The sequence below is a fragment of the Lutra lutra genome, chromosome 10 (assembly GCF_902655055.1).
Source record: "Lutra lutra chromosome 10, mLutLut1.2, whole genome shotgun sequence".
NCBI classification, from domain to species: Eukaryota; Metazoa; Chordata; class Mammalia; order Carnivora; family Mustelidae; genus Lutra; species Lutra lutra.
The window spans coordinates 62016841-62031899 of record NC_062287.1 but is presented as its reverse complement, the minus strand read 5'-3'; the positions used below and the strand labels follow the sequence as shown (position 1 = coordinate 62031899).

Here is a 15059-nt window from a genome sequence, read left to right as displayed (position 1 = left end):
ATTCGCAAATCAATCAATGTGATAGAACAAATTAATATGAGAAGAGAGAAGAACCACATGGTCCTCTCAATTGATGCAGAAAAAGTATTTGACAAAATCCAGCATCCGTTCCTGATTAAAACGCTTCAAAGTATAGGGATAGAGGGAACATTCCTGAACTTCATCAAATCTATCTATGAAAGACCCACAGCAAATATCATCCTCAATGGGAAAAAGCTTGCAGCCTTCGCATTGAGATCAGAAACACGACAAGGATGCCCACTATCACCATTCTTGTTCAACATAGTATTAGAAGTCCTAGCAACAGCAATCAGACAACAAAGAGAAATAAAATGTATCCAAATTGGCATGGAAGAAGTCGAACTCTCTCTCTTCGCAGATGACATGATTCTTTAGATGGAAAACCCAAAAGACTCCACCCCAAAACTACTAGAACTCAAACAACAATTCAGCAACGTGGCAGAATACAAAGTCAACGTACAGAAATCAGTGGCTTTCTTATACACTAACAATGAAAATACAAAAACGGAAATTAGAGAATCGATTTCATTTACTATAGTACCAAGAACCAAAAGATAACTGGGAATAAACCTAACGAAAGAGGTAAAGGAACTGTACTCGAGGAACTACAGAACACTCATGAAAGAAATTGAAGAAGACACAAAAAGATGGAAGACCATTCCATGCTCTTGGATCGGAAGAATAAACATTGTTAAAATGTCTATACTGCCTAGAGCAATCTATACTTGTAATGCCATTCCGATCAAAATTCTACCGGTATTCTTCAAAGAGCTGGAGCAAATAATCCAAAGATTTGGATGGAATCAGAAGAGACCCTGAATCGCTAAGGAAATGTTGAAAAACAAAAATAAAACTGGGGCCATCACGATAGCTGATTTCAAGCTTTACTACAAAGCTGTGATCACCAAGACAGCATGGTACTGGCATAAAAAGAGACACATAGACTAGTGGAACAGAGGAGAGAGCGCAGATATGGACCCTCAACTCTATGGGCAAATAACCTCGACAAAACAAGAAAAAATATCCAGTGGAAAAAAGACAGCCTCTTCAATAAATGGTGCTGGGAAAACTGGGCAGCTATATGTAGGAGAATGAAACTCGACCATTCTCTTACACCATACACAAAGATAAACTCAAAATGGATAAAAGACCTCAACGTGAGACAGGAATCCATCAGAATCCTGGAGGAGAACATAGGCAGGAATCTCTTCAATATCAGCCACAGCAACTTCTTTCAAGATATGTCTCCAAAGGCAAAAGAAACAAAAGCAAAAATGGACTTTTGGGACTTCATCAAAATCAAAACCTTCTGCATAGTAAAGGAAACAGTCAACCAAACAAAGAGGCAACCCACGGAATGGGAGAAGATATTTGCAAATGACAGGACAGACAAAAGGTTGATATCCAGGATCTATAAAGAACTCCTCAAACTCAACACACACAAAACAGACAATCATATCAAAAAATGGGCAGAAGATCTGAACAGACACTTCTCCAATGAAGACATACAAACGGCTATCAGACACATGAAAAAATGTTCATCATCACTAGCCATCAGGGAGATTCAAATTAAAACCACATTGAGATACCACCTTACACCAGTTAGAATGGCCAAAATTAGCAAGACAGGAAAAAAACACGTGATGGAGGGGATGTGGAGAAAGGGGAACCCTCTTCCGCTGTTGGTGGGAATGCAAGTTGGTGCAGCCACTTTGGAGAACAGTGTGGAGATTCCTCAAGAAATTAAAAAGAGAGCTTCCCTATGACCCTGCAATTGCACTACTGGGTATTTACCCCAAAGATACAGATGTAGTGAAAAGAAGGGCCATCTGTACCCCAATGTTTACAGCAGCAGTGGCCATGGTCTCCAAACGTGGAAAGAACAAAGATGCCCTTCAACGGATGAATGGATAAGGAAGATGTGGTCCATATACACTATGGAGTTCTCCTTTTTGGTAGGGTCTTTGCCCGGTTTGGGGATCAGGGTAATGCTGGCTTCATAGAAAGAGTCTGGAAGTTTTCCTTCTGCTTCAAATTTTTGAAAGAGCTTCAGGAGAATAGGTGTTATTTCTTCTTTGAAAGTTTGGTAGAATTCCCCAGGGAATCCGTCAGGTCCTGGGCTCTTGTTTTTTGGGGAGGTGTTTGATCACTACTTCAATCTCGTTACTAGATATTGGTCTATTTAGGTTGTTGATTTCTTCCTGGTTCAATTTTGGGAGTTTACAGTTTTCCAGGAATGCGTCCATTTCATCTAGGTTGCTTAGCTTATTGGAATATAACTGTTGATAATAACTTCTGATGATTGTTTCTACTTCCTTGGTATTAGTTGTGATCTCTCCCTTTTCATTCATAATTTTATGAATTTGGGCTTTCTCTCTTTTCTTTTGGATTAGTGTGGCCAATGGTTTATCAATCTTATTGATTCTTTCAAAAAACCAGCTTCTAGTTTCATTGATACGTTCTACTGTATCTCTGGTTTCTACCTCATTGATCTCAGCTTTAATCTTGATTATTTCCCTTCTTATTGTGGAGTTGGTTTGATTTGTTGTTGATTCTCCAGTTCTTTAAGGTGTAGAGACAGCTGCTGTGTTCTGGATTTTTCAATTTTTTTGAGGGAGGCTTGGATGGCTATGTATTTCCCCCTTAGGACCGCCTTTGCTGTATCCCATAGGTTTTGGACTGTAGTGTCTTCCTTCTCATTGGTTTCCATGAATTGTTTCAGTTCTTCTTTGATCTCCTGGTTGATCCAAGCATTCTTAAGCAAGGTGGTCTTTAGCTTCCAGGTGTTTGAGTTCCTTCTGAACTTCTCCTTGTGATTGAGCTCCAGTTTCAAAGCATTGTGATCTGAGAATATGCAGGGAATAATCTCAGTCTTTTGGTATCGGTTGAGTCCTGATTTGTGACCCAGTATGTGGTCTATTCTTGAGAAGGTTCCATGTGCACTTGAGAAGAATGAGTATTTTGTTGTTTTAGGGTGGAATGTTCTGTATATACGTATGAAGTCCTTCTGGTCCAATGTGTCATTCAATGCTCTTGTTTCTTTATTGATTTTCTGCTTCGATGATCTGTCTATTTCTGAGAGAGGCGTGTTAAGATCTCCTACTATTAATGTATTCCTATCAGTATGACCCTTTATCTTGATTAATAGTTTTCTTATGTAAGTGGCTGCTCCCATATTGGGGGCATAGATATTTACAATTGTTAGAACATCTTGGTGGATAGTCCCTTTAAGAATGATGTAGTGTCCTTCTGTATCTCTGACTACAGTCTTTAGTTTAACATCTAATTTATCTGATATGAAAATCACTACCCCAGCCTTCTTTTGAGGCCCACTGGCATGAAAGATGCTTCTATGCCTCCATCAGAAAGGATGAATACCCAACTTTTGTAGCAACATGGATGGGACTGGAAGAGATTATGCTGAGTGAAATAAGTCAAGCAGAGAGAGTCAATTATCATATGGTTTCACTTATTTGTGGAGCATAACAAATAGCATGGAGGACAAGGGGAGTTAGAGAGGAGAAGGGAATTGAGGGAAATTGGAAGGGGAGGTGAACCATGAGAGACTATGGACTCTGAAAATCAATCTGAGGATTTTGAAGAGGTGGGGGGTGGGAGGTTGGGGGAACCAGGTGGTGGGCATTGGAAAGGACACGGATTGCATGGAGCACTGGGTGTGGTGCAAAAATAATGAATATTGTTATGCTGAAAAAATAAAAAAAATTATTAAAAAAAAAAACACTATCATTTAAAATCTTTGGGATGTAGCAAAAGCAGTTCTAGGAGGAAAGTTTATAGCAATAAAGGCCCACTTCAAGAAATGAGGATAAACTCAATCTAAACTTACACATACAGGAACTAAAAAGGAGTAACAAACAAAGTCCAAATTTAGTAAAAGGAAGGAAATAACAAAGATTAGCGAGGATATAAGAGGACATAAATGAGAGGTTAAAAAAATTAGAAACTATCAATGAGACTAAGAGATGATTCTTTGAAAAGAGAAACAAAATGCATAAACCTTTAGCCTGACTAATCAAGAAAAAGAGAGAGAGAACTTGAATAAATAAAATCAGAAATAAAAGAAAGTTACATCTAACACCACAGAAATACATTTCAAAGCACAGTAGAGTAAATAAATATCAACAACAGCTTAAGAATAAGCGACCGAAAGACAGAAAGAAACCACTCAACACAGCTTTGACATAAACTAACACAGGAAATATAATGGGCGGTACCACGCTTGTTTTTTGTTTTTTCATTTCTATTTCCTAGCAAATATTTTTTTGTTTCCAATTTTTATTTAAATTCCAATTAGTGGGGCGCCTGGGTGGCTCAGTGGGTTAAGCCGCTGCCTTCGGCTCAGGTCATGGTCTCGGAGTCCTGGGATCGAGCCCCGCATCGGGCTCTCTGCTCAGCAGGGAGCCTGCTTCCTCCTCTCTCTCTGCCTGCCTCTGTGCCTGCTTGTGATCTCTCTGTCAAATAAATAAATAAAATCTTTAAAAAATAAATAAATAAATAAAATCCAATTAGTTAATATATGGTGTAAAATTAGTTTCATGTATAGAATTTAGCGATTCATCCCTTCCATTCAATGCTCAGTGCTTACCACAAGCTCCCTCCTTAATCTCCATCACCAATTTAACCCATCTACCTCCCCTCCAGTAACCTTTACTTCATTCTCTATAGTTAACAGTCTGTTTTCTGCCTCTCTTTTTCCCCTCTATGTTCTTCATTTCTTAAATTCCACATATCAGTGAACTCATATATGGTATTTGTCTTTCTCAACTGACTTATTTTGCTTAGCATCATACTCTCTAGCTCCATCTACATCCTTGCAAATGGCAAGATTTCATTCATTTTTATGGTTGCTCTTGTTGTTAAAACAAACATTAAGCTATCAAACTCGTACATATTTCCAAACTCCAACCCTCACTTTAGTGCTCTCCATTACAACAAATTCTGTGTAACAGGAAATGCCAAAAGCCAGAGTATTATGTGGTAACTCACTCTGGTAACTAAAATACAATTTATGTATTGTCTTTCTTGTTTTGAGAAGACAAAGTAGCCTTTCAAAAAAAAATATTAAGAAGCAATGTTAACAGAATATATTTGTTGGAACAATGCAAAGAGGACATGAAAAAGCTTCCAAGACTTGCATCTTTAGTACACTCACACTTCTGGCCATATGGTTGATACTTCCTAAGGTCATGACACAGGCTAACTGAGTAAATTTTCGTCCACAGCCATGGCCACGGCAAAGTCCACCCCTGATGAGCCCCTGATGAGAGGCAAAAGAAGGCATGATCTCCGAGAGTTGCTGACTGAAGTAGGACTGGCACTTGAGTACTGGTTGCCTAAGCTGCAGGAACAACTAGATATGGCCTGTGCTCAGGCCTTACAACACCTCGAAGAAAAAGACATCCAGAACCTCAAATCCCAAGCACGACATTCCTGGGAGGAAAGAGCCCTGGAGAAACTTCTTGTACTGTCACACTCAAATAGTCTTTCAGAGTCACAGGAGTCTCAGTTGGAAAAGAGAAAGAAAATGCAGAAGCAGACAAAGCAGTCACTGCAGGAGCTAAGAGACTTGCCATCAGAAGGGAGGCAGCAACAGGATGAAGCAGTGAGGAAAAGAGTGGCAGAGCTGAGGCAGGCAATGGAGAGCCCTGAAGAATACTGGCCATCTCCCCAAAAGTCCCTAAAAGAGGTCATGGAAAACAATGAGAAACAACTCAACCTCGTGGAGGGGATACTGTCTCACAGGCAAAATCTCCCAGATAGAGATCTGGTGAGATGGGCATCTGGAGGGTTGGCCCTGCAGGGAATTTACAAAACCAGAGACCAAAGGGGTCTGATAGAGACGAGAGAGGAACTACTCAGTGTCCCAAATGAGTTCTCACTCTATGGCCCTGAGCAGGGCACACGGATGGAAACAAAGGAGTTTACATCTTCTCAAGCAGAAGCCATGTTCACCCAGACTATAGAGAAGCTAGGCTTCAGTGCAACTACTGCAGCCAAGGGTGAAGGTTGGGGATTTAGCCTGGAATCTAGTGTAGATCACAGCAAACATTCAGAATCTAAGAAAACCCAACAATCACATTCTGAGCACTCTTATTTTTGCTCAACCAAGTTCAGCTATATCCCACTGGCTTCCTGCCGCTTTCCCATTGATCAGCTCCAGTTATCCAAGGCTGCTCTGCAAGAATTGAAATGCATTGAAGACCTTCTGGGTCAGTGTACAGGCCCAGACAGATTCTTCTTACTGAAGTCCAGGACAGAGGCCTTCTTCAATAGGTTTGGTTCTCATGCTAATCAGGGCCCTCTGCACCTGGGAGGAATCTACTGGTGGAAAGCCATTTCAGAGGGTTTCCAAAGTGAGCAACTGGCAGAAGTGAAACAGCAGTCAGCAGAGGCCCTGGATATTTATGTAAGGGGCAGCTACAGTGGCTTTGGAATGCAAGTTGCTGCAAGTGTGGACATGACAGACTCTCGTTCAAAAATGAACTCTCAGAACACAAACTTCCAAAACCATCAAACACAAATCCAGTTATCTGTGGCCCAGACAGGTGGCCCACCAGAAGCAAATGGCCTTTTCCAGTGGAAAACTGGCCTAGTTGCCAGTAATCAAACCTGGTGTGTCATTGACCGGGGAATTCAACTGGTGCCCATTTGGGACATCATCAGCTCCAGCCACAGAAGTGATTTTAAGAATCCATTTCAGGTAGCTGACTTCCTGATAGAATGCTATACTGCTCTGACTGGCCTGACTACCCAGATCCAGAGTGGAGAGGAATTACTCAGTATTGTGAAGGAGGCTAGGGTTTTCCTAGAGGATGTGAAATCCTGGGAGGTATCTAATCCTGAAGAGCAGCTTAAAAAACTGATAAATTTCATGCAAATGTTGAGTCAAAAAACAAAAGGTTATGACACTTGGATTAACATATGCCTCACAGATGGGGACCTACAGAATTTTCTGGTAAACACTGTTAACTTTTGCAAAAGATCTTCCAGTTATAAAACAGAATTTATTAAATCTCAGTTGCGCAGCCTTTTGGATCCTCACATTTATAGTGTGACAAGCTTTCCTCAGGCTCAATCCATCATGCAGTGGATCTTCTCATCAGAGCTGGAGCAGAAGCACGTCAACATCTCTGAATTTTCTGAATTAATTAAAATCTTGACAGAAGCCAAAAATGACTTCATGGAAGCAAAGGCCAAAAATGAGACCCCAGAAATAGTGGAAGAAGCACAAAGAAAGGCCACTTATGAGGTCAGCCAGTCTCTACGATGCTTCTTGAATTACCTGCGAGAAACAGAGCGGGCAGACGTACAGCTCTTGCTACTTTCTGTTGCAGTGGGTGCAGGTTATCACATGGTAAACAATACTTTTCAGTATCTTCTGGGATGTGAGGAGCTGAACTTCCTGCTGCAGGAAATGCAAACTGCCCATGATAAATACCAGAATCTCAAAAATCTTTGCAGCTACAGGGCTCAGGCATTCCTGCTGCTCACAGGTCTGACAGCCACTGTTGGAGTTACAGCTCTTTCTCCAAAGGAGAAAACACAACGCTTGACACTTCTAAGACAGCACATGGGACAATTCTTGTCTAAAGAAGTTGAACATGTCCTCACCAAACCTGGAGCACATCATGATTGGGAAAACCTAGAGAAAGACTTGAGATTGCTCATTGATGGGAATTATGAAGCCACCTTGCCTTCATTGCAAATAGATGATGTGATAAAATATTTGCAAAGTATCTTCCCTGAAAAGGAACCGCCTCATGAACCACATGATAGTGAAAGCAACAAATTGGAGGCCATAGAAAATGAAGCCTTCTTAGAATTACTCCAGCGTCTAGGCCTGGAACACTACTACCCAAAAAGGATGAGCAGAGTTGCCTTCCACCTGATCCACAAGACTTCTGTGTATAACACCCAGCCCAGGTCTGACCAGGAGCTTCCCTTCTACTTCCTGCAGAAGCTATTAATGCTGGATTATGGGCTGAGATACCTGGTCTTCAAAGACGATGGAAACACAGAGCAGCAAGTCTATCCAAGTGCCTCAAATCAGAAAAATGAGGCTTTTGATCCATATGAAGACATATTTGAAGAGAGTGATAGTCCCGCTAACTCTTCAGCCACTCATCCCAGGTCCCACGTTCACCCTATGGATATTCAGATGGCAGTTCTTCACTGTACAGATGATTATGCCAGACAATATATTCTGTCCAAACTTTCCATTTGTCAGTTTGCCCTCCCACTGCTTGTACCTAATCCCTGCAATTCTCAGATTGAATTCTCTCTCTGGTCTCTCAGCCAAATTAGGAGAAGCTGGCGGCAAGCAGGGAAATCGTCAAAAGAGAAGAACAATTACAACAATCAGCAGATGTGTCGTGTCCCTACTCCCATTGTGTCCTTTATTAGAGTTGGAAAGGACTTCTCTGCTTCCAAATCTCAGATCATGAACTGTCTACTCAGTAAACGTAAATATGATATCTTTTTTCATCGGCATTGCAGGGGGAGCAGCAAAGACTGTCTCTTGATGGAGGGTGTAGTAGAAATCTGCTGGTATTGTCCTGGGGGGGAAGATGAGGACAGCTTTGACAAATGTTTGACCTTCACCAATCTTCATGGAGATGCCAAGGACCATGAGAAGCAGCTCGCCTTCCTGCAGGAGATCTCTTCCGTCATTGTGGTGCTCATGGCAACTTCTGAAGACAATACAGAGAACCGAAAACTTGTCCGTGGCCTGTGTCAACTACCAAAACCTTTGATCTTTTTGCTTGATAACAAAGAAAAAGCCATGGCCAGTACTTCTTGCCAAAGAGTGAGAATTGGGATCAGGAATCGAAATGAGGCAGAATTAACAGAGGAGCTCAAAACTACAATCAGAGATTTGCTAGAGCTCTCTCACACTGCTTTTAGCTTAGAGGACTGTGCCCAGATTGCACGCAGGCAAGGATTTCTTATTGATGAAGACCAGAGTGACTGCAAGGCAACCAAAGAGGAGGCAGAGATTCTCATGGCCCTACTAGGAGACATGCCGATATCTCAGATGAAGAAAAAATTACTACCCCTTCAGGGACAACTGTGGCATCTTTGGTGTAAGAAGGACAAAGAACTCTATCATCTGAGGGAAAAGGGAAATCAGAGTATTGAACAACACAAGAGTGAAATCGAGGCAGAGAAACAAAGAATACGGAGTCAACAATTGAACAAAGCCTTTCCTCCCAATGACTTCATGCATTCTATCCTTAAAATTATCCAAAAACATTCAAGAATTCATAACAACCTCTACTTCTTACAGTGGCTGAGTGTGTTTTTGGAAAACCTGACTGCAGATCACTTGGAAAAACTGAATGAAAAGAAAAAGGCTTTGTGCTCCCAGGTACAAAGAGGAAAACAAAAGGTACCAGAGAATGCCTCCCTAAAACAGTGGCAAAATAATATAGAAGCTATTTCTGCAGAGATTAGTGACTGCACCTTGGGAATTGAGCAGATTCTCAGAGAAATAGGCCAGATGTATGAAGCTCTGGAAGAAATTTTTTCCACCAAAGATATGCTTTTTCTCTCCCTTCCCCAGATTGTTGCAGATCTAATGATATCTGGTGTTCCTATTGAGCTGATGGAAGGGGATGCTTCATATGTGCCCCTAAAGTGGATAGCAGCTATTTTCGACAAGGTCTCTGAGAAACTTGGAGACAAACGGCTGTTTGTTCTCTCTGTCCTTGGCCTGCAGAGCTCAGGGAAGTCCACCCTGCTGAATGCCCTTTTCGGGCTACAGTTCGCTGTCAGTGCTGGGAGGTGTACCCGGGGAGCCTACATGCAGCTCCTGAAGGTGGAGGAGACGTTCGCAGAGGAACTTGGGTTTGACTTTGTGCTTGTTGTGGACACAGAAGGACTTCGGGCCCCAGAACTCAGCAACAAATCCCAGAAGCGTGACAATGAGTTGGCAACCTTTGTGATTGGCCTTGGAAACTTGACTCTGATCAATATTTTTGGGGAAAATCCATCAGAAATGCAAGATATTCTACAAATTGTTGTCCAAGCCTTTCTGAGGATGAAACAAGTAAATATCTCCCCAAGTTGCCTTTTTATCCATCAGAATGTGGAAGAAGTTATGGCTAAAGAACAAAATATGGAAGGACGAAGGCAGCTGGAACAGAGACTAGATGAAATGGCAGCAACAGCAGCTGAACAGGAACAGTGCTCAGAGGTAACCTGCTTTAGTGATGTCATTAAGTTTGATGTCAATACTCACGTCTACTACTTTGCTCACCTCTGGGATGGCAATCCTCCAATGGCCCCTCCCAATCCTCGCTACAGCCGCAATGTCCAGGAACTGAAAAGCAGAATTCTTCTGACAGCCAAACAAGAATGTAAGGGAGGCATCATGAAGATATCAGATATAAAATTCCGAGTTCAAGATTTGTGGAGAGCCCTGGTGTGTGAGAACTTTATTTTCAGTTTTAGGAACACACGAGAAGTCATGGCCATGAGCAAACTGGAAACCATGTATAACTCCTGGACCTGGGAGCTGAGGAGTCATGTGCTGGGCTTGCAGAACCAGCAGATCAACCAGATTCAGAATGGACTAATCCAGACATTCAGAAAAAGCACACTTGAGGCTCCAGTGACAGAAAAATATGAAGCCATCAAGCAAGAACTTGAAAAATATTTTAACGAAGATCCAGATAGTGAAATACTGATTCAGTGGAAAGCAAATTTTGAGAATAAGCTACTACAGCTTAAAGAGGCACTTATTTCAGACACCCAAAAGAAAGCTAATGAACTTATTAGTTTTAAGAAAAGTCAAGAAAAATTAGATAAGAAAAAGTCATGCTACGAAAAGGAATTATTAGAAAAAAGCCGAAACTTGGCTTTAACTATAAAAGGCACAGAACTGAGTGAGGAACAACTACATGAGAAGTTCAATCAGCTTTGGGAAACATGGGTCTATGAGGTGTCCTCAACTCTCCCTCCAGTCACAGAGCCTGACATTGATGTGGATTCTGAAAACATCCTTTTGGAGTATTTCAAAAAGCAGACAAATATTTTTGTGGACAAAGTAAAGAGAAAACCCAGAGTAGAGTTTCAAGTCAAATATGACGAACATGTCCAAATGAACAAGAAATTTCTCATAATTAAAAAGCAATTAGAGGACTATGATCAAATGTCTATAGAAAAGACTACCAACCGCATTATTTCAAGATTTAATGAAATTATAGAAAACATTCAGAAGCAAGGGTGTGATTACGATCCAAGTTATTTCCACGAAATCCTGAGAATAATAGATGAGGAAGTGAAATCTGCACCTACCGAGGGAAGATATACATTTACAAGTAAATATGAAATTGACTTATCTTTGTGTTTATTCCAAAAAGCATCAGAAAATTTTAGGGAGATGCACAGGGCATTCAAGAATGCACATGATCCGGTGAACTACCTGGAAAGCAAGAAAGAGGATTTCTTCATGAGTTTTAAAATCTCGTGTCAAGGAGCAACCTCAGTCAAAACATTTGTTGATTTTCTGTGGCAGAAACTCACTCCTGCTATCTCCAACACCATATGGGAAAAAACGGCCCCCAGAATTGCTGGGGACATACGATCTACTTGCCCCGCTTTCAACGGAAACAGGGCTAACCTGGAGAAACATATTCTCATCTCTCTGGCTGAAGAAGAAAATTTTGATAACTACTGGAGTTACCTTCACGATTCAATATCATTTTTTAGAAATTACATTAAAAAGCATATTGAAACATATTGTTCAGACCAGGGAAGTGAAAAAATAAGGACTTTCTTAAAAATAAGTTTAGATGATATCAAGAATGCCATCCTCTCAGCTATTCATGAACCCATAATAAGAGCTAAAGATAGAAGCAGCACTGTGTCTGAGTGGCTGGATGTGTTCTGTGATCAACTGGGGAGTAATCTGATCTTCCCACGAAAAGATCTGATAAGCATTGAACACCAGGAGATAAAAGATATTGAGTTTCTCAAAGAAGCTATGAGTGAAGCTTTGGATCCCACAATGAAGAGAGTAGAACAGAACTGTTTGACTGTTTTGGTACAAGAAATGGTTCCGCGAATTGAGAAAATGCTCTCTGAACATCTCTGTGGCTGCTGGAAACAGTGTCCCTTTTGTAGAGCAATTTGTACAAACACAATCCCTACACATGAAGGAGACCACCGTGTTCCCTTCCACCGTCCTCTTGCTGTCGGTGGATGGCATTTTTATAAAACAGACGACTTTGTTATTGATCACTGTACTAATTTGGTAGCAAGCAATGTTTTCTTTGTTTTGAGTGATGACCGGGAAATCCCATATAAGAACTATCGAGAGGCAGGAGGAGACTATGCCACGTGGAGCATCACCCCAGACTCATCCACCCAGCCATACTGGAAATGGTTTGTCTCTCACTTCAGATCAAACCTAGAAGCAAAATATCAGAAAAAATTTAAAAACAAAGGCAAAATCCCTGATGCATGGGCCCAAATCAAAAAGCAGGATGTACTTGATTACTTGAAAAAACAGTAAAATTCAATGACCACAAAAGAGCCCCAGTATCTGAACAAAAGAGTCCCTATTTGGGAACCTGGACAATCCTAAAATACCTTCTCCTCACAAAAGGAACCCTCATTATTTCCTTTTTACGAATGAAAAATCTAAAAATAAGTCAACTAATATTTCAAGAGTTGAAGATTCCGTGAAAAGACTTCATTCTTCTTTGCCTCAATTCATTCTGGTTTAAAAACCACTTACTAAAATATATGAACACATGATAAAATCAAATAAAATCCATTTGAAGTATCCACAGCAAATTTTAAACTATTATTCAGAATGTTTATATTTTGAAATATAGACTGTTATGTAAAGTCTCAGATAAAGTCATTTTCATAGAAGGAAATCAGAACCATTGCAGACTGCTACAAATTACTATAGAATAAATATCTGGGTATTTCAACCAATATACAGTTCTTGACTGTAAGCTACCAATAACCTTCTTTTTTTTGAATCCTCTGAAATCCTCACAAAAAATTAAAAAAAGAATTGTGAATAAAAAGTTACTAATCCTCAAATGGAAAAATGTTAGTGGAAAGTTTATGATCCCTGAGCATAGCAATACTTAGGCATATTCTCTTCTGGATAGGAATAAAATAGGGACTTCACCGTAATAAAGTCTGCATCAATTCAAGAAATGTTATCAAGCAAATAGGGAAAAGAGAAATTAAATAACTATTTTTCTCATTTAATCATTAGCCTCCTCTTCTCTGGCATCTTGCCAATGCATGTGTTTAAAAAGAAAGAAAAGAGAAAAGAGGAGAAAAGAAAAGTAAAGGTTCACAAGACCTTAGATATTCACAGCTCAGTGCTATATACAAGTTTGAGAAAGACTGGCTTTTGGAACATGACTTATGACCAGTAAAAGGAGCCATTTTTAATCAAGGCTGTGGACAAGGTCAAATCTGATTAACCCTTTGATGATTAAAAAAAAAACAAAAAACTATTCCTTCAAGAATAAAATATAAAAAAGTATACAGCTTTTAGGTTCTGATATTTTAATAAGGAAAAATCTTAATATATTCAAATGTAAGGAAATAGTTATCTCCAGATCAGACACCTTTGTAACTTCTCACATTATTTAAAGCATAGAGTCATGAACAGAATAAAAATGAAAATGAAGAGCACTCTGAAGCCAACCAAGGACCAGAGCAGGGAAAGAAAGTGCCATTCTGCAAACCTACACCTTCTAAAAAATGGCTTACACGATGTTCTCAAAGGTGATGATCTGAAGGAATCCTGATATAAAGAAGAAAATTTATGTCTGACATACAGGTGTCCGTTGGCTTGCATTTACAGACACAGTCTATCCTTCCATAGCCAGTGAAATCAAACAGTACACGGAACCACAGTAAGGACTAGAATCTTCAGAGTTAGGAGAGAGGAATAATGACTCTATTGTCTTTGTTTCTCCAAAGGGTTTCAAGAATACTCTCAGTTTCAGGTAAAATGACCTAAGTCTCCAGAAGAAATCCTGGAACAGGAAAATTTAAAGGAAACAGATATTCTTGAACAGTACAGCTTTCCTTTTATTCTCTGTAAGAGTTGGAAAGACCTCGGGGCACCTCAGTGGCTCATTTGGTCGGGCGTCATCCTTTGGCTTTGGTTCAGATCCCAGGGTCCTGACAAGGAGCCCTGTGTGCTCCCTGCTCAGCGAGGTGTCTTCTTCTCCCTCTCCCTCTCCCCTCCCCATGCTCATGCTTTCCACTCACTATCTCTCAAATAAATAAAATCTTAATCTCAAAAAAAAAAAAAAAAGAGTTGGAAGGACCTGCTAATATAAAGTTGAAATAGTGATGGAAACAGAACCCCTGCATGGTACCTGTCTCTCTCACATCACTGTATGCTCAAAAACTGCAATGTGCAACTAACACTTGTTGAATGCTTTTGTATTTGTTTAATGAATCCAAAATGGCCTTTTTCTAAATAACATATTTCCTCTATTAACTTTGATTTTCAAGCCAAAATTGTTGTGTATAAATAAAAAAGACAAATTCCGCAGGCACTGAAGCAGTGTGATTATTCAGTGAGATTCAGAGACTGTGCTCAAGAGACGCCAAATAAACTGGCAAGAAGTAAATCGGGATAGAGAAAAGATGATCGTGTAGGAATGAGGTTTTCTGTGATAGTAGTAGAGACAGTAAAGGTGGAGTCAGGATTAAAGGGATTACCATGAGAGACTATGGACTCTGAAAAACAATCTGAGGGTTTTGAAGGGGCAGGGGGTGGGAGGTTGGGGGAACCAGGTGGTGGGTATTGGAGAGGGCATGGATTGCATGGAGCACTGGGTGTGGTGCAAAAACAAGGAATACTGTTATGCTGAAAAAAAAATTAAATTAAAAAAAAATTTAAGAAAAAGGAAAGAGGTAGAAATCCTCTAAAATGGAACAGATTTGTAGAATACTTAAGGTAAAGATGTAAGGAATGCCATTTAGAACATGCTGAATTTGATCCTCCCTTTTAATTTTTTCTAAGC

The 15059-nt window shown here is 40.2% G+C and overlaps 1 protein-coding gene across 1 annotated transcript in view; it reads left to right on the top strand.

Annotated features, from left to right (window-relative positions):
* LOC125079457 (interferon-induced very large GTPase 1-like) overlaps nucleotides 1-13338 on the top strand; it is a 39406-nt gene extending 26068 nt beyond the window's left edge. The window contains exon 2 of the mRNA XM_047693057.1: nucleotides 5265-13338. Within this exon, the coding sequence (XP_047549013.1) occupies nucleotides 5267-12559 (7293 nt within the window). The 5' untranslated portion in view covers nucleotides 5265-5266 and the 3' untranslated portion in view covers nucleotides 12560-13338. The remainder of the gene's footprint in view (nucleotides 1-5264) is intronic.
* The last annotated feature ends 1721 nt before the right edge of the window (nucleotides 13339-15059 follow it).